The following is a 21,090-nucleotide window of genomic DNA, read 5'->3' as shown; positions in this document are numbered from 1 at the left end:
TGTGGAATGTCCTGTGAGTCTGTGCAGAGCTCATATAGTGACTCGACAGCAACTGATAAAAGGAGTCTAGACTTTTAGTTATAGCCCTAGTCCCTTCTCCCCTCATCTCCCCGCTCCTCTCACTGCCCCATGCCCCTAAATGGCAACTCCATGTGCCCATAAGAAATAGGATTCTTCTTTGTAAATGATTCACAGACCTCAACTTTTCTTTTAATTAAATACCACAGCACACACCAATCTCAGTCACAGCGCCTAAGTGAAAAATGTCCCAAGACTTGTACTTGGCACCACAACTGCCCTAGTGTTCGATGCTCCCAGAGGCTCTGCTGTTCCCCCCACAACCAGTGCCCTCTGGGGTGTGCCAGGCTAATCAGGTTATACTGAGTTGCAGGGTAAATATAATGGAGCACAGCCTTCCTAGAATAGCATTTATTTTCCCCAAAGATTTGGAAATGACACACCACTGTAGGAAAAATGGATATGGGCTTATTATGGAATAGAACAGGAAATGCACATAAATTTTTGAGGAATTTTGGGGGTTTACTTCCAGAGTCTGAGGGGTACAGGTTCACTCACCTCTGCCAATTGGATGCTTCGGGGGAAAGTTTTAGAAGCCCTTTTCTTAGAAATAGCCCCTATCTCCAGAGACTAGAGGCTGGACACACCCATGGGCAACAAAAGCCTCCTGAATCCCTTCTGCTTTCAGTGCAACACAGTTCCGCTGGATCCAGAAGGGCGAAGAAACAGAGAAGCAGAGCTGGGCAATCGATCACGTGTACATCGGAGAGGCTTGCCCTAAGCTCTGCAGTGGGCACGGATACTGCACCACCGGTGCCGTCTGCATCTGCGATGAAAGTTTCCAAGGTCAGAATCCTGGTTTGTTGTTCTTGACCCAGGAGACAGTAGGGTTCTCCTCATCTCAACATGTGTGCAAAGGCCACCAGGGAATGGAGAGAAACTCTGGCCTGAGGGATTTGAGATAGATGATGTACTCTTTGATCACAGACTTATTTACCTTGGGGATGAATTATGAAGGATAATTTTATGCTATGTTCCTTGAATTTTTTAAAATGCAGATTTTATCCACCCCGCTTGAATATTCTATAGTACCTTACATTCTCCAACTTCCACGTGACTCCCTGCCCCAGCCTCTACCTTCCACACTTGATTTTTGCTGTGGGCCTCTCTCCTTCCCTGCCTGGCTGCCTGTCCCCAGACACTGGACCAATATTCTTTCTTCCTCGGGCTCTCCCAGGGGCAGCAGCCCCTGGCCTCCCAAGATGGAGCTGACAATTCAAAATGTTCTGTTTCCCAGTTCTCTTCATCACATACACACACAGAAAAACCTTCATAACTCAAAAAATACATTTTTACTGCTTCAGTTTCTAGAGGCTGATGATGCGTTTGGGGCTAAGTATCTACTCAACTGCTGAGATCCCAGGAGGTTGCTCTGTCAGTCCTGTTTGAAAGCCTGCAGCCCTGCTTTCCTTTGATGAAATGTTTCTCACAGGTTTCAGCCTCTATGTTACAAAGTTCACTGTATCCAATTACTATTACATCCTCGGAGCCTAATTCTTGACAAAGAGCAATGCACACTAAATTTTTATACTGAACCCTTACGTTGCCTTATGCTTTACTGTTTACACAAGTATCCCCCCATTCATTCAGCGGAGTCATTCAGTACTTATGATACCCACCCCCATAAATTAACTATGTTGAATGTCACCATTATCACTTTATAGGTAAAGAAATTGAGGGGAGCATAAGTGACTTCCCTAATAGTACATGTCGGAAAAAAGACCAGAACCCAGGTAGTTCTTTCCAATCAGTCCCTATGTCTCTCAGAGATGAGAGGTTTATCCAAAGAGGACCAGAATTAGCTTCTCCCAAGTGTACAATGCAAGAACCCATAGATTTGGATTCTGGAGTAGAATCTACTTAGCTTTCTTGATGGATGCTATATCCTTGCCTCCAAATGAAATGAGTATGATAAATATAGACTGCTGCACATCTCTGATGTTAGAAATTCTTAGCCGCTGTCTTCTTCCCCTGGTCGTCTTATTGCTGAGACCAGCTGGGTCTGTCCAAGTGTTAGCTAGAGAATTTGAACTTTTAGGCAAATGAACAACTCAGCTGTCTCACTAGGAGTCCTAGGTGTCTAGAATTTGCCCTTTTCTCTGATCCAACAGAACTATGAGCTTTTGATTTTGAGTTATTTTAGACATTGAGAAAAGTTGTGCTCTTCCAGTCAAGGAAAAATGTAGAGACATACACACTTGCTAAAGTAGTGCCTTCCTTAAATGCCTGTAATGCAGTTCTGTTATCTCTGAGAAACACTTCCAGTTTATTATTCCTGTATTTATTCCGGCTTCATTATGGAATATTTTATATGTACTCAGTATTATGCTAGGTACTACAATCCAACAATGAATAAAATATAGACTCTGTTCTCAAGAATCAACTATAAGAGCTAGAAGGAGAACAAGAACATGACTTCTTTCCTGCTATTTTCTTATCATGCTAGGGAAAAAGAAATTATGTTGCCTCTCATGCCAGGGTGAGAGCTCCCTTCTAAGACCCATGGCTGGTAAACATACAAGCCCAGCCAGACGCTGTGTTTTTTTTTTAAACAATGGGCTTATACCAGTACTAAGTACATTAGCACCTACCTATTTTAGTAAATATCAACTCAGATAATATGACTTTTCAGCAACATAAGCCAATAACTGCTGAAATAAAAGAGAAATATTTATCTCTAGGAATCTATATCTGCTTGGTATTTTGTCATTCTTACAGTAAATCTGACATTGATTGGATTAAATGTGAAATTGAATGCTTGTTCATAATCTTTGATGATTCTGCTTGTTCCAGCTAATCTGTGCAACTATTCATTTCCCTCTAGGCGACGACTGCTCTATTTTCAGTCATGACCTTCCCAGTTACATTAAAGATAATTTTGAGTCGGCAAGAGTCACTGAGGCAAACTGGGAAACTATTCAAGGTGGAGTGATAGGAAGTGGCTGTGGGCAGCTGGCACCCTATGCCCATGGGGACTCACTCTATTTTAATGGCTGTCAGATAAGACAAGCTGCCACCAAACCTCTGGATCTCACTCGAGCAAGGTAACAAAACTCCTGTGTTGTAGTTCAGATACAGAATCAGTCACAAGCACATCACTGTCCATTGTTAGATATGATCATGAACTTCATGGCACGGGTGTCACTAAGCAGTAGAAACTTAATATCAGCTGAATTTGGTATGAGAAAGTATATGTTTTCACAACTCAGAATTATGATTTGCTTAAATTTAGTATAGAGTTTCCTTGTGAGTGGTGGTAACATAGACATAAGCTTAGAGAAATGGTCAAATATAAAAAACAGAGAAATGTATCACAGTAACACAGTGCTATAGGTCGGTTGTATGTCAATAAAGTTGAAAAGTAAATAATTGGTTATGAATAATCTATATAGATAATTTAATGTGGATCATATGCAAGGATGTAAATACAATGTGAGTGTGAAGATTTATAGTAATGCAAGCTTATATAGTCCTATATTTAGCATATGTATCTGCAAATGGAAATGGAAGATTGATGGCTGGATAGATGGGAACTTTAAAAGTTCACACAGTTTAGGAACTGTATGCTAATGTAGAATAGAGAAGACAAAGGAAAAGAGACCCAGGAGGGTTGAATTTTCTTCCCCACCTGCCCTTCCAGCTCTGCACCTAAGCCAGAGAAAACACAGCTTTTTGTCTGCCGTAAGAGTAACTTTGCTTTAAATTGATTAGTGCATTTACAGGTTTAAGTCTAGCAGTTTATTTGACCACCTATTAATCACTCTGTTAATCACTCAGGAATTTTATTAATCACTTTAGGAATCTTATAAAGATAGATTTCCTATGTTTAAAAATTATATCTTCTAAGGGCAAGGATGCCTGTGAGAAGCACATCAAACACAACAGCAGACATAGTACAGAGCCTGCATGTCTAACTCAGTTTTCCCTCTTCTCTGATCTCCAGACATCTTTTCCCAAAATAAACATGATTTATCCTTGTCCAGATTCTGTTCAGCTTGAAGCTATTTATAAAAAGCGTATAGCACAGAGACACAGTTCTTGAGTCACTAGCCTATTGTGTTCCCCCTTTGCCTGTCCAAGAAATAAAGCCACTCTTTCCTTCTCCACCGTAAAAAGCATATAGAGTCAATAGTATGGCTTTATTTCCTGTCTTCTCCATGTCCTCAGCTGCCTATTTGGCTGATATCACCTTGCAGAAAACAGAAGGTGTTTCAGGAGAAATGTTCAAACAAGATTTCTAACATCAAAGGAAGGAAGAAAAAAGATCTTTGAAAGTCGGAATTTTCTCTGTGTAGAACACCTTCCAAGCTTATTTTTCATATGTATGATGTAAAAGATAGTAAAATAAATTTTGTTATTTATGTGACTTAGTCATAAGACTGGATGCTTCTATTTTTACCATATTATGAACTTGAAAATTTCAGCACTTAGAAACAAGATTAAAAAAAATAAAGTATAACTCCTTGAATACTACCTGACTTTTGTTTAAAAATGAATTCTCCTGTGTTTTGTTTTTTTCAGCAAAATCATGTTTGTTTTGCAAATTGGGAGCACATCACAGACAGACAGCTGCAACAGTGACCTGAGTGGCCCCCACGCCGTGGACAAGGCCGTGCTGCTGCAGTACAGCGTCAACAATGGGATCACCTGGCATGTCATCGCACAGCACCAGCCAAAGGACTTCACCCAGGCTCAGAGGGTGTCCTATAACGTCCCCCTGTAAGTGCCCAGAAAGGAAAATCAACAGGGTGTGATGCAGTTATATGAACAAACACCACAAAGTCAGTGGTGGCAGAACCAAGACTGACTAACCCAGATCCCCAGAGTTGTGGTACTATTTCCTGTTGGGACAACTGACAAAACTTGGAGCCAAGAATAAGAGCAAGAGGGAAGAGAGAAAAACAATTAAATACCAAGGTGCTTTGTGCATATTTCCCTCCCAGTAATGTGTTTCTAGTCCTTTAGAAGACAACATTTTAAATCTCCTTCTGGGTACACTGGTTTGAGAATTTGCTGAGGATAGGTAGGTTTGTCAGTTTTGCCTGGCATGGTACCCTAGTGTCTAGCATCTAACCCATCACACAGAAGGTACATCCCATTTGTTGACTGAAGATGCAGCTCTTCCAGGTCCTAGTGGAACAAGGGGAAGAAATGAGAGAAATGTAGAAGGATTGTAAATCCTTGAGTAGCCAATAAAATGTGATGCTGCTTAGAAGAATACTGTGACCTAAGCAAATCTAAATTCCATACCCAAAGTTCTGTTGATTTAGAGTAGCCTATTGTATTTATTGGACTTCCCTGGTGGCTCAGATGGTAAAGCGTCTGTCTACAATGTGGGAGACCCAGGTTTGAGCCCTGGGTTGGGAAGATCCTCTGGAGAAGGAAATGGCAATCCACTCCAGTACTATTGCCTGGAAAATCCCACGGACAGAGGAGCCTGGTAGGCTACAGTCTATGGGGTCGCAAAGAGTCGGACACGACTGAGCAAAGGAGTGCATGTATTGTATTTACCAGAAAGTTCTCTCTTATCTAGTGTTTGACCTGTCTTCTTATCTGTAACCTAGGGAGGCACGGATGAAAGGAGTTTTATTGCGCTGGTGGCAGCCACGCCACAATGGAACAGGTCATGATCAATGGGCTTTGGACCATGTGGAGGTTGTGCTGTGAGTATCTGATACATAACATCTCATGTCCATTTCAGAAAGGTTTGAAATTCCTTTGATATGGCATGCTCCTTAATTCAGTAAGAATTGTTCCTGATGAGAAACCCCCACAGGATCACTTTGGCTTCCACTCTTCCACAACTGCAAACTATAGCTCTAGTCAACAAGTGATATTACAAGGCCCCGAGTATAACTTAATGTACCTTAGAAAACTTCAGTAAGTAACAGTTTATATAACAGTTTGACAATATTAATTCAATGGGATTGAACGGAAGTCTCCAGGTAAATGGGATCAGTGCCTTCGTGAAGTCTGGGTTGCCTTATAAAATGGAATGACATCCTGAAAAGAAAAAGGATCTGTGCTGGTCGATGTGCAGAGTATCACTAGTTCATGTGTCTGATTACAAACACCTATCCAAGCCACAGATGCCCGGGGCATTCTTCCATTTAGTGACATGGTCAAAACCAGAACAAAGAATTTGGTTTCAGATTCCTCTTGATTTTAATCCCAGCACCTAAGAAGTCAAGGGTGTCCCCTCCATGGTTTCTCCCATAGAATAAGGTTGTCAGCACTCTCAACTAGCTGGGTTGACTGTTCCACAGAGATGACTTGCTTTTTTTCTAACAATCTAGTTCCTGTAGAACTGGAATGCTTATGTCTCGGCGGGTTCGGACTGATGGCTCCAAGTGGTTGGCAAGGAGAGGCGAATCTTCTCGGTAGATAGGTTCAAATGTTCATTCTGTTTACCAAATAGAAAATGAAATCAGCCCTTTGGCTGGTTTCAGTCATTTTGAAAGCAAATTTAAATGATTAATTGGTAGGAAACCTACCAGATTTGTTTTCTTTCAATCATAGCCATGAGCTGAATTTTTCAGTCTTGAGTTAGTCCTTGTCCTAGTTTTCACTGAGGCACCTGCTTGCATGGCATCCATATCAACCCCCAGATCCAAGAGCAACCCAGTCCCTACACAAGCTCCCACTGTGCGCTCTGCTGCTTTGGACCACTTGCTGGGCTCTGCCTCCATAAGAGAAGGTTGATGTTTATAGTAACAGTCCAGACTCAGTTGACTCCATATAATGAGGCTGATGTTTCACTTAGATTTTGATCTCCTCAGACTGCATTATGCCAGGAGACTAGACTAAGCTGGGCTCTAAAATGAATGATTTTTGGTAAGGTCAGAGAGAGCAAGATATCCAGACCGACCACAAACCAACCCTATTCTTCCCCCATCCATTCTTCCCTGGCTACTTTCCTTTCAAAGGAGTGCTTCTCAATCTGATTGAACATGAGATACACTTAAGAGCTTTTGGAAGCATCAACATGTGTCCCAATGCCCATACCCATCCCTATGGACAGTGTGATTTCCACTGATCTGCAGTGAGACCTGAGCATCAGTCTTTTTTAAAAGCACCTCAGTTCATTCTAATAAACTATTTGAGAATCAGATTTAGAATTAGTAACTAGTTTTTATCTTTCAAGTCTCTCTCTAAGACAGTTTACATTAATGGAGCTTCCTATCCCTCACAAAGCATTACCAACTTTTATGAAAAGTTCAAAATTTGACAGTCCTCAATAGAAGGCAGGGTGCTAATACTGACCTTGGGTAGATATAACAAATCTTACATGTCATGTGTTTGAATAGATATTGCTTCTCCTCCTACCCAGCCGAGCAATTGCAATTATCCATTTCAGATTTCAAAGGCTTTATCATCACCACAGTTCCTTCCCACAGAATAAAATTAAAGAGTAAGTGGGTCAGAAGTACAAATATACTCCCTGGTATGAAATAACCCCTTCACAACTCGGGAGTCAAACAGAGGTGACCTGCTGCCTCAAAGGTTCACATCATACAGTTCCCAAGGGAACCTTCTGGTATACCTGGCATTGGTATTAATTTTTATAAGCAGCTGCCAGCTTCATGATATTCTTGTGATATTATTACAAGAATCAACCTAGTGTTTCTGGTATTTTTTCTGGAGCAATAATCTGCATTTGTAAAGACTTTACTTTTATTCTGTCTCCAGAATTTTAGTACTTTGAAGAATTTATCACTTACCAGCCACCTGTCTGCTCTTACTCTGTATGATTTTCTCAGAGTCTCAGGGAACTAAAACATTCTGAATGCGAAAAGGTCATTGCCTCACATGCAGAGTATTACATGACTTGAGTTTTATTCAGAGTCTTCTTTTCAGTGAATGATTTTAAATTATAACTTTATACATGTAACCATAAAATTTTACATATTGATAAACATATGTATACATTATTATATGTTAAAATTTGTTAAAACTAAAGGAGTTACTTTGTTTTCCTTCTTTTCTGGAAGGAAGAAATATTTCATAAAGTTGAGTTTAACCAATAAGTTGTTTTAAAAATACCATACAAAGAAATTATCTTTTCAGAACTATTTTTTGATTTTTTGCTTTTGTATTAGGATTTAATATGTCCATGCCACTGTATTCTTTTAAACTACGTCTTTTCAGAAGAGTCACAAAAAATTTTAAGGCATTTGTTATTCAATATGCCTTCCATAGCTCTACATAATTTATTTTAATTCATTCATTTAATGAGCTTAAAATTAAAGTTCCAGATAATTCAGAAAAATAAAATAATTTTTCCAAGTGTCTTTCAAGCAGATAAAACACAAAGAAACCAGCCAAGGTTCATGTCACAGTTCACAAATATTACTAATTATATCTTTGCTGCAGCAGATGTGTATTTAGAAATAGGTGAAATACTCCCATAAAGCCGTATTAAATTCAAAATCTCATCCTAATTAATTATACTTATGTATAATAACAGTTATATAAACTAAGATTGTTGGTTTTTTAAGTGTGGCAGGAACAGGAGGCTTGAGGTGCATACCTAAAGAGATACAAGCCCTACCTAATTGAAAACTGCAAATAGGGCAACTGATATGTTTTTTGCAACCAATGGTTGGAGGTATACACTTTTAGAATGTATTTTCTTTTCTGAGTAAAGACTGGCCCTAATATAGCTTTATTACCATAGTTTAGCTCTTTTGCATGTGCACTAAGGACACATGCTAAAAACTCTGAGAAAGAAAACCTGTGATCACGCATGGTATCTTGAGTCTATCCTCAGTACTGCCCATATTAGTGAGAAGATACATGAGTTTGATGAGAAAAAAAAATGTAGCACTTTTGAAAATATTTCAAGGTTTAGGAGTGCATCCTAAATGAACAAGATACAGAACATATTTCTAATTTAATAGTTTAATTCTAAAATACTCCATCCAGAAGGATTTGAGTTTCATAAATATGGATATACAGAATAAGCCCCACACCATAAAGATAAAAACTACCGTTTTGGCATTTAACAAGCAAAGTCACTTATGCCTTATGCTTGTTTGAGAGTGTAATCTCCCCACTCTGATGATTTTTTCAATAAAACCTGTACATGAAAAGCACTTCATGATGATTAGCCCTTGCTAATCTGCCACAGAGCAGATGAACCGAATTGACAGATCACTTTTTCCCAGCCTCACTAGCTTACAAAAAGTCTTCATCTGTAAAGTCTGAGTGATGCAGTGTAACACAGGCATTGACAATCAAGTGTCAGAAACCTAATTTCTCTGAATTCATTGGCTAGTGTAGAATATTTGTTTTTCCGTAAATGTTTGTGAATACATTTGGGCAGATCCCTCACAAGATCCATGCTGGTGGGGTCTTCTTAGGATAAAAGAGAATCTTTTTTTTAACCTTTGTTGCCAGGGCACTCATCCTTCTATCCTAAGAATCTCCCTCACCCAACTATGCATTTCATTCACACATCACATTTCCTGTGTATGTGTCTTAAGTCACAACCTGTCATGTGTATGATGAAGCGAGCTGATTTTTGCATGTGTACCTTGAAAGTAAACTGCTCAGTAAAGAGTCAGCCTTTGTGAACTGAGTTACCAAAAAAGTGAATTATCACATTTGCTGAGAATTGAAAACCAATATGTTGCTAACTATGGTCTTAAAAGCATTTATCAGATTTTAATAATATGAGTTACATCATGGCCATTCCCTCATGCTATTCATTATCAAGATACTGTCATATTTTTGGCACAAATGATTTATGGAGAATAATGTATTACATTTGTTGCAAAGCATATTTATCCTTCCTTAAATTTGATTGTGTTATTTGATATACAGGACTTACTATTTCTAAAAGCCCATTCCTTAATATATTCAGGAATAAGTATCTTCTAAAATGTAAATAATTGAAAAATCAAATAATAACATTTATGGTAGTTATTAAACTATTACTTTCATATTTATGCTTTATATGCAACATTTATGCCAAATGTAGTACTGTAGCTACATGTACTTTGACACATATGGTTATGAGCAAATATTGCATGTTGCATTACATAGAAAAGTTAAATATATGTATATACTAGGTATAGAAGAATAAGGAATAACTTCTTTAATTTTTATTTTCAAAAGAGATGAAAAATCGTATATTGCGTCTAAACCTGATCAGACTTTTATGACTAATCACAGTGCTGCATGTGTTGAAAGGCATTTTTTAACTTGTGTTATATTTCATTATTTGCTGTCATTGGTTTTCCACTAGAGTAAGGTAAGTCCTCTTACTAATTCTGGGGAACTATTTACTAAGTTTCATTGTTATTACCTATGTTAACTGAGAATTTTGCAAAGGAAGACCTTTGCAATGAAAAAAAAACTGTGTAAGCAAAGTTATATGTAATATTGAGAAATACTGGAACACTTGAAACCTGTATCATGTAAACTTGGTGTTCAGCCAAATTGTAGTAATTCTCTAATGTATACAAACAGCATAGATCAGAGTGCCAATCAGCATGCCTTCTTTGGACTGCTTGATTCTGTGCCTGGGATTTTCCTAGACGTTCTCAAAATATGAACAGCTTATAAGTTTGTTATGAGAGGAAAATGAAAATAGAAATGTGTGCACAAGAGCTAAATGTGGTGTCTTTCAAAAGATCTCTTGTGCTAGAGATGATTGAGAATGCCTGGACTTCTCAAATCTATTCTGTTAATAAATGAACCAGCAAAAGGGAGTGGATTTATGCATAATATTTGTGAGTTCTAGATCCTATCCTTAGGATCTAGAAAAGGATTGGCCTTTTAGAATACGTATCTACATTTGCTCTCTAATAGGGATACTTTAAAACTTAGGAAAGAAAGTATACTTAGGTAAGACTGGTATCCTTAGGTAAGACTTAGATATCCTTAGGTAAGACTTCTTTAACATATGTTTACATTTGGAGATACTTTAAACCTAGGTAAGAAAGTAAAATGGTTATTGTTTGTTAAACATATGCATATTCTGCTAGAAGTTTCATTTCCCCAAAGTACGTAATATCAGAAACTATTCTCAGCCCCACTCAGTAGGGAAAAGAAAAATGAAGTGCTCTACATTTGTGAGATATGTGAGCCCACACTTACTTACATATATCTCTCCTGAAAATGCAAGGCCTTGAAAGTAAAATGTACAGCATCTTCTCTGCAGGGCAGTTTAATTGATTAATTTCAGTGGCAGTTTCCCATCTTACAATCATCAGTATTTCTCTGAAAAATAATGGCAGTCACTGGATTCTTATTTTTGCATTGATATAAAGCATTACTTATTATATCATAAGTTTTGATGAAAAATTAATTACTTAACAGTAAAAATAACTAAATTTCTATGCACTCACATTACTTTTATCAAGTCTCCACCTTCCCCATTTCCTTTAGAATCAACAACAAATCACTTAATTTTTTATAATGATAAATAACTTAAGATAGTGGCTCCAGTGAAGAATACAAGGTTAACAGTCACTAGTTCTTGAAAAAACTTGCAATATCTGTATTTTCTATGAGGGAAGCATTTTATTATTCCATATGCTATTTAAAGTCCCTAAACTCCCACAGCAATAATGGAAATTTAAGTTAGCATTTCCAAGAGGTCATTGATCACTCTCCCTTCTTTCAGTGGCTTCCTCAAAATAGAAATTTTTAAATGGACCTAGTTCTATTCAGTCAAGCAAATTGATAAGTCAAGAACCATAGTTGATATGCCTTGGAATGAATATTACCTGCTTTCACTGGAATTGTAATAAAATACTTTCTCATATTAATACTATTGCAGTGAAGAAATAAATCCTTAAAATTCCATCACACCTATAATTATTTTGGTTATAAGTTTATAACTAGTTTATCTATAACTATACATCTATATTGGAGAAGGAAATGGCAACCCACTCCAGTATTCTTGCCAGGAGAATCCCCACGGACAGAGGAGCCTGGCAGGCTACAGTCCATGGGGCCGCAAGAGTTGGACATGACTTAAGCAACTAAACCACCACATACATCTATATGTATCAAAGCCAAAAATAGGGTCCCAGATCTGCTCCACCAAAAAGAAAAAAAGAAAAGAAAAGACATAATGAGCATGACATCTTTCAACTGGTTTAAAATTCTTCTAATGTCCAGTCTCATAAATTAGATATTCTAGAAACTACAAGTGTTTAGTAACCATGTGAGTTTATTAATGGTCCTTGAAGCAGGCAGCACTTTGGTATAGCTTCCCATGATGCTTGATTTTCAAAAGCTTATGAACTGGAAAAAATCTACTTTTGTTAGATTCCATCCTGTCACCAGAGATACTTATGTTTTATATAACAAAACTTTTCCAGTGTGCTTTGAAAATGTGGCCATTTCTAATGTGACTACAAAACATTAGCCATCTATAACAAACATCTATTGCAAATGCTGAATGCATATCAACATTTGCAGTGATCTAAAGATATGTTATGGATATATACATTTATTCAAAATTAAAGGATATCCACTGAAGCAAAATGCCTCCTAAAGTAAATATAAGCTCCCAAGCTGGATCTATTATCAAGGTATTAAAGATCTGCAACCTGTTAATATTTATTTTCTCACTCATAAAAAATGAAGCAGGCTTCCCTGGTGGCTCAGCTGTGAAGAATCCACTTGCAATGCAGGAGACATGGGTTGGATCCCTGGGTCGGAAAGATCTCCTGGAGAAGGGAATGGCAACTCACTCTAGTATTCTTGCCTGGGAAATCCCGTAGGCAGAGGAGCCTGGAGGATTACACAGTCCGTGAGGTCACAGAGTTGAACACGAGTTAGCAACTAAAAACAAACAACATAAAAATGTAGAATTTAAATCGGTCCATAATTAGTTATGTGGAGAAGTTGCTTTGAAGCCACACATGCACATCAACTTTTGTTCAAATGAAATGTTCCTGTGTTCCCACATACTGAGGTCACTTTCCCATCAGTTTGGGTTGCATTGAGATAACTGAATATCCTAAGTGTTCTGAGTTTATCTTTTTTTCTTGTAAGATATTTTAACTATTTTAAATTTTCTTTGAGTACCTTATATCGTTAAATGTGTTTACAACAGAATAATTTTCATTGCTTTAACTTTGCAATTATTCCTTATAGTTAAAGAGTAATGATTTACAACAGGAATCCAATCAGTAAGTCACCAAAAGTTCAACAAACATGCCATGACCACTCAGGGATCAGGCAGGAGGCTCAGTGCTATGGTACGGGGGTGGGGGGAGTGGGGCACACCTGCTACACCCAGAGAGGTTTAGTCAAGGGGAGCCAAGATATGAACATGAGTCATCTCCATGCAAAGCACAAAAGGAACATTATGAGGATTCAAAGTAGGGGTGGAAACCTACTGGCAGGGGTGAGCAATAAAAAAAAAATGTAATACTTGCAAAATAAGTAGAAATTTAGGAAGCTGGGTTGAAGATTATCCAGTAAGGCAGGTGGAAGGGACTCAAGGTGAGTTTGAATAGAGGTGTCTGTAAAGTACAATAGATGAAAGGACTTAAAAAAGAGTAAAATGAAATGTGTGGAGGACTTAAAATAGCTGGCAAAGTTGACTTAGATAAAAGGCTTAGGAATCCTTTTTAACAAGATTAAATCAATGTTTGATGGAGGAGCCTGGTAGGCTACAGTCCATGGGGTCACAAAGAGTCAGATATGACTGAGCAGCTTTTCTTTCTTTCTTTGCACATTACACAAATTTCTTTGCAATTACACATTCGGTGATACTGTCTTGGTATTTATGGTTTCTCTTCAGTGGTGTTTCTTTCATAAGCAGAAAGGATGAGGCTAGCTTAGGGGACCACTGTAATATAATGGCTCAGGGAAATTCAGGGAAAGAGCACTCGTGAAGTATCCTAGGATGCTGGCAGGAAGATAGCTAGTTCCAGGTTAATCTTCTGTAACTAAAGAGGTGAGAGGATTCTTTCTCCTGACACTTGATTAGTTCAATACATTAGGTCATTGTTCTTTTTTTATAACTAGACTTTACATAGGCAGCAAGTAGTACTTCTCACCACTAATAAATAATATATACATTTATTTCCTCCTTCAACTGTGACATTGAAACTGGTCAACTTGATTGATACATATAATATTAACACATCAGGGGGATGGGGAGGACAGTTAAGCTATCTGAAAACAAAACCTGATTGTTTTTTTCTTTTTCTCTATAATGTCTTCAGAGTATATTTTGTTTCCATTCTATCACTTCTAACATTTCCATAGGATAGAAATCCAGGGTGCAAGTTATTATCATTTTATTTTGTAAACTATAGATCAATGCAATGTCTTGTTATCAAGTTTTAGCACAAATGCTATTACTTTTTGATCAAGTATATCTGATAAAATTCACTTTATATATTTTTCTTTGAGAGATTTTATTATAAATTTTATTTTCTAATGATGTAACATCTATAAAATCCTCATTTTAAAGGTTTCTGTATATTACAAATGTTAGTATAATATCTAGGTAAAACAATTATTTTACATCTTTGCGTATTTCATTTTACATGTTTTACATCTGGTCTGTTGAGCAGAAGAATACACTGCTCAGTGCAAAATTACTCTTTCCTTCCTCTGTAACCCAATGCAAATTCATATCACATTTACCTTCATGGTGAAATCACATCACATGACATTATCCTGCTCCATGCACATTTTAGATGGTGCAGTGGTAAAGAATCCAACAGCAATGCAGGAGAAACAGGAGACGAGGGTTCGATCCCTGAGTCAGGAAGATCCCCTGGAGGAGGAAATGGCAACCCACTCCAGTATTCCTGCCTAGAAAATTCCATGGACAGAGGACCCTGGCAGGCTACAATTTCATGGAGTAGCAAAGAATTGGACATAACTGAGCACACAAACAAGGAAGAAGACTTTAAGACAAGACAGCATTCAAGAGATTGAGTGAATTTGGAAAATACTAAGAGGCTCACTCTTAAAAAACACGTTTTGATGCTATATAGAAACATGTTGTCACTCCGGTCCATGTGTGAAAGGAGTCTGATTCTTTTCAGTGATCTTATGGATAAATATCCTTCTTAAATTACATTTTCCATATCAGAACTTTAACAGCAATCTCTGCCAGTATCATGCATATTTTTACAGGTTCCTAAAATTCATTTTCAGAATTTTTATCAGCTTGACCTTGAGTATGTATGTATGAATGTCTGTGTATATACATGAGGGGGATATGTGCACATAGTTTTGCATCTCGGAGAAGGCAATGGCACCCCACTCCAGTACTCTTGCCTGGAAAATCCCATGGATGGAGGAGCCTGGTAGGCTGCAGTTCATGGGGTCGCTAGGAGTCGGACACAACTGAGCGACTTCAGTTTTACTTTTCACTTTCATGCAATGGAGAAGGAAATGGCAACCCACTCCAGTGTTCTTGCCTGGAGAATCCCAGGGACGGGGGAGCCTGGTGTGCTGCCATCTCTGGGGTCGCACAGAGTCGGACACAACTGAGTCGACTTAGCAGTAGCAGCAGTACTTTTACATATATACATTCACTTACACTTTCTATTTTATAATCTTTTTTTCAGTAGGGTGTCTCCTTCATAAGGCCATGTTCATAGAATATGACCTCAGCTGCTTACTGTTTGAGGAAGGCAGCAAAATCTGATATTCTGAGAAAAAAAATTGCTTCTTCATTTTGCCCCTGAGACTGCAAGAAATAGGAAGATCAAGCTGATTCTGAAAAGAAGTTTGTTTTTCCTTTGTTTTTGTTTCTCAAGCTTTAAATGGCAATGGTTGCTAGAAGAATGAAATTGTCCTTCCTACTTGTTAAAGATGTATGTAAATAAGGTCATAGGCATAGTACACACTTTATCTCAGATTAATCCCATTCAAGTCAGCCTTTTCAGAAAGAGTTCGAGAATACAATTAAAAATCCAAAAACAGTTGCAGTCCACTTTTGCAATTAATCAAGAGAATTTACCATTCGTTCTAGTTCAGAACTCAGTCATGAAAAGAAGGGGATTTCTTCAAGGCCAAAGGCAGTGAATGCAGTTGTCAACCTTTAGTTCTTCTGTCCTGGGGTGGTAATGTTAGCATGGCCTATAAACCCTGAGAATTTTCCAAAAAATAGCAGGGTAACTTAGGACGTAGACTAGATTGTGCTTTCAGTGATGGAACTTACATGCTCTTTCTTTTTTCCCTCCCTGCTTCTATCCTTTCTGATTTTAACAGCACTCGCAAACAAAATTACATGATGAATTTTTCACGACAACATGGGCTCAGGCACTTCTACAACAGAAGACGAAGGTCACTTAGACGATACCCATGAAGAATCAAAAAGTTTATTTTTCCTTTCAATATGTGATGTGTTGTTTCGCATTCTTTTAAATCTCGCACTGCATCTGATATCAGGAAACTTCTGTGAAGGACTTAGTGATTAACTGAAAGCCCTTCTCAAGACCAAGTGTATACCACTTTCCCACACTGTGAACTAATGACAAGTGACTTATTTCTCATAAGTAAATGTCTTCATGTTGATGTATCCGTGCAAATTGTGATCTGTTGTAATATCAGTTACAGTAGCAGTATTAAAAATAAGAAATAGTTTAACAGAAAAAAAAGTTTAAGCACAAAAGTTTAAGAGATTTTATGTTTAAAATGGCATTTAGTACAGTATTTAACATTCTTGGTCACAAAGCTATTTAAGTGGACTGTATTTCAGCTATGTATCATGTTTTATATGATTAAATTATCATTGTTGGTTCTTTATGTATTCTCTTCTACAATATAACACATTGACACTGTATTTACTTATTATGTTGCAATATTTTTTGCTGCTGAATTTCAGGCTACTTATATTCTACAGAAAATTCATTGAAATACCTACTCATGAAGATAGTTGTAAAGAATTGTATCTCCTTTAATATACCCCTCGAAATGTATGTTGGTTTAGCGCTGTTTGTGGATAAGAAAAATGCTTGACCTTGAAATATTTTCTACTTAAAAAAATTGTGGATGAAAACCCTATCTCCCACAAAGGAGTTCCCATTTCCTTGTCTAAAAGATACTTTTAAAGTGTTCTGTGGCTGATTTACTAACAGTAAGTGCCATTTTGTGTCTGTGATAACAGAGTGATTTGTAAAACAGTGGATGTTTTCATTGTGTTCTCTTTGTGGACTGTTTTTCCTGCGGGTCATATTCATACCTTCTGATGAAGTTGTACCAACACCAGCAACGTTATAATGGCCCTGTAGCCCTGAACTCTCTATTAACGTAACAAAAAGGTTGCACTCTAGTGTGAACCAAGCTAAAAGTCCATGCTTAAATAAAAATTATGTTCAAAAACCATTTGAAGTTCATTTGTTATTTGCTGTTCGTGTCTTTATTTGTTGTTTGTGTGTAGGATTTGTAAGTCTGGGCAGGTTTGGAAAGAACAGTGTCAGATATATTTACTGGTTTTTTATTGTTCTGTCGTTGATAATAGCCATTATGAAGCCATGCTTTTCAATGTAGCCATTTGGGTTTTTCCTATTATTCACTCTGCAGTCATGCCAAGAAAAGTCAGCAAAGAATTCTGAAAATTATTTAACTCCTGAGAATTTTGTTAGCTGCTGACATAATGCCTAGCTCATAAGTACTCATGCATTCATTCAGCAAATATCTATTAAGTGCTTGTTATGTGACAGTGTTGAAGATTAAAAATGCTGACAGACGTTTTCCTTGTTTTTAACATCTACAAAATAATAAATATGTTAATTTTGTTGTATTTGTTGGTTTTCCAGAGGGTTAAAAATACATATATCTGGGTAAGAAAGCATTGAATGGCAGTAGTATTTCTCATTGAATAGGGAAACAATAGGGATGATCTTGCTGAGAAGTTTAGTTAAATTTTATTCTGAGTCTAGTATCAAAGCCATTGTGAATCATTTCCTTGAAGATATAAAGGCCTTTTTTCTACTTAATGTAACATATGACACTTCGTATAATTTGGTGCATATGTGGTCCATAAATATTTATAACTATTGTTCTTAATTGTTGATTCTTCTTTTTTCACAAATTGTCAGATGATGGTTTACCATTTGGTAGTATTTTGGTTCATTTTTTCACTGATATAAGAGGTTGAATTTTTCCCAAAGCCTTATCTTTGCAAGTAATTTATGTGTGCCATAGACCTATCCCCTGACTGATAAGATATTTACAATGCCCTCATCCATGAGTCTTACCCTCAGAACAGGATTTGAACTCTCCACCAATTCATCTCAAAGTTTAATAGCATACGTTGGGACTTACGTCTGTTGATTTATTTAATTTGAAAATATAGCTCAAGTAGGAATTCAAGTAGTGTGGACTCAACTGACTTATCTTGCTGAAGGAAACAAAGTTTAGTAACAGATAAAAATATACATTTTTATGACCAAGTTTCCATGATTTCTACACAGTTGTTTCTTATTCACCACACATTTTAATGTAGACTACACTCCAATCTAATCTAGTCAACATCACTTGTATTTTACCTTTTACCTAAAAAAAATAACATGTATTACTTTTAAAATTCCCCAAACTTTCTTCCTTATGTTCCAAGGTTAAAGAAAGAATTATGGGAGATCACTTAAAACATGTATCCATTCATTTTAATGTTTTCCGGTTGATATTTTGACAGCAAATTGTATTCTTCAGCCAGTTCCCTGATGCTAGGACATCAAGAATATTGAAAACAAGAAAATACAGTTAATATAAATCTTTGTAGAGAGCAGTTTAATATCAGTAATACTGAATATGTTACAATATCAGTAAAAATTGCATTTGTGTATACAGCATGACCCAGTTACTTCTAGGTATTTACCATAGTGAAACTCACATATATACACAAAGAAATGTGCATAAGAATGTTCACAACAGCATTATTTGTAATTGCAAATAATTAGAAGCAAACAAGTGTACATCAAGAGAATGGATTTTATTTGCATAATAGAATATTGTGATGGAAATGGATAAACAATACACCTCTTAATGATAACAACAAAAGTTGCAAAATTATAAATTTGCCATTCATCGGATCTTAAAATTTGCTAACAAATACCCCATGTTGCATATGAATACATGCATAAATGGCAAAAATATAAAACCATGTGTGGTACTGGTACATACAAATTCATAACAGCAGTTACCTCAGGTGAGGAAATAGGATCAGAGTGGGATACGTGGAAGACACTGACTGTGTCTAAAATATTTCATTTCTTTAAAAGCCAAAATAAACTATAATACAATGTTAAGGCTTGAATTACGGGGTCGCAAAGGGTCGGACACGACTGAGGGACTGAACTGAACTGAACTGAAGGCTTGAATGAGTTTTGTGTACAAATGGGCTTGTCATATTTCTGTTCTCAAGTGAGGATCTAAATACTATCGCAAAAAAAAAAAAAAAGAATAGGGAATTCCCTGGCAGTCCAGTGGCTAGGAGTTGGAACTTACACTGCAAGGGGCCTGGGTTCAATCCCTGGTCAAGGAACTAATATCCTGCAAGCTGTAAAATATGGCCAAAAAAAGAGAAAATAATAAATAGGCTTTGTCAGGCAAATTCAATGGGGAAATATATTCTAAGAATAAAGCAGCATGTGCAAAAACCAAAGATGGGAAGCAGCTTGCCGCCTTAGGGGAGTCACAGCTCTTTGAATTTGAGGAGGGGCACCTGGGGAGCAGTGCGGAGAGATGCCAGGGGCCAGTGTTGTTGGCAGCATCAGGAGGGAGGGAAGCAAGCAAGCATTTGCTCAAACTAACAAAATTCAGCTTTTCCCAGGAAGCACTGGGATGAGTCCACTCTGACCGAGGTGTGGAGAGGGGCTGGAGTAAGTTAAGGAAAGAAGCTGGAAGATTAGAATTAATAGGTAGATTTGGGACAACAGCTGAGGAATAATTTTAAGTTTCTGACAAGAATTTTGCTAAGGATTCACACTTCTCCAGAGAAACTACAAACTGCTTCACATACAAAATACAGTAGTAAATACAAAAAGTAACCTATGCATTTATTTACTGTGCAAAAGGGGGGAAAAAACAGCTGATAGTGCAAGTATTCCAGTTCAGAGGTGAGACAGTCTTGTCATCATTACTGTATCGTCCATTTAGTCCTTTGGGTGCTTATTATAAATGAATTTTTACAGTATTTTTAAAATCCAACATGGATGGAAATGGATGCTGTCTTTATAGATGTGGGAGGCCATGCAGTGGCAGAGGGAAAGCCCGCCTCTCTCCAGTGGCCTCGTTACCTTATTCCAACCTCTGGATCCACTGTCTAGAAACCATGCCAATACAGCAGAGAAAGAGAAGTTAAGTCTGGAAACGTAATTTTTTATGGAGAGAATACTGTTGAATCATTTGTGGTAATACATATGAATAATAAAAAGGCAGAAACTGTGTAAGAAATACTGCCTCAGTAAATCTAAAGACAGTAAACTAACACCAAAATTATTACAGAAATTCCTGAATATTACTGTCCATAGAAAACAGACATACTGTGATAAGTGAGGCACTTTTGACCACCTCTACAATTATCTTAACAAAAACTAAACAACTCCCTTAAACATTAAAGAAGAAAGTCAATCCTTACTAATTCTAATGTAATTTCTTTCACATTCATATTTTCGGTGATTTGAAGTTAATTATTTGGTCTCCCTCTAAATTTCCTATCTGTAATAAAATATTTATAACTATAAAATATTGGAAACTACATAAATATCCAAACATAGGTGAGTGAGTGAACACAGTGTGGTACATACACACAATGAAGTATTATGTAACTGTTAAAAAGAATGAATGAAAATCTCTGTGAAGCGATATACAGTGATTTCCAGAGATACTGAGACATGAAAAAAAGCTGAGGAAAAAAAGAGCATTTACAGTCACCATTGTTTGAGAAAGGAAACTAGAACACATACCCATAACTGCCTAGCTTTGTGATGAGAAACCAGGAAGAATAAGCCAGGAAACCATGAAGTTGTTTACTCCTGTGGGGACCGGGTAGAATGGAACAGAGGAAAGATTTCT

General features: G+C 37.2%; 1 protein-coding gene across 2 annotated transcripts in view; it reads left to right on the top strand.

The window, feature by feature from the left end:
- The window catches only part of RELN (reelin), a 536,122-nt gene extending 518,725 nt beyond the window's left edge, over positions 1-17,397 (top strand). The window contains 6 exon segments of one of the 2 annotated variants that reach the window (NM_001306121.1): positions 707-864; positions 2,903-3,122; positions 4,600-4,797; positions 5,643-5,741; positions 10,328-10,333; positions 16,282-16,378. In NM_001306121.1, coding sequence (NP_001293050.1) covers positions 707-864; positions 2,903-3,122; positions 4,600-4,797; positions 5,643-5,741; positions 10,328-10,333; positions 16,282-16,378 — 778 coding nt within the window. 2 annotated transcript variants of the gene reach the window in all.
- The last annotated feature ends 3,693 nt before the right edge of the window (positions 17,398-21,090 follow it).

Source organism: Ovis aries, chromosome 4, assembly GCF_016772045.2.
Source record: "Ovis aries strain OAR_USU_Benz2616 breed Rambouillet chromosome 4, ARS-UI_Ramb_v3.0, whole genome shotgun sequence".
NCBI classification, from domain to species: Eukaryota; Metazoa; Chordata; class Mammalia; order Artiodactyla; family Bovidae; genus Ovis; species Ovis aries.
The sequence above is the reverse complement of the archived record's forward strand: the minus strand, read 5'-3'. Positions and strand labels throughout refer to the sequence as shown.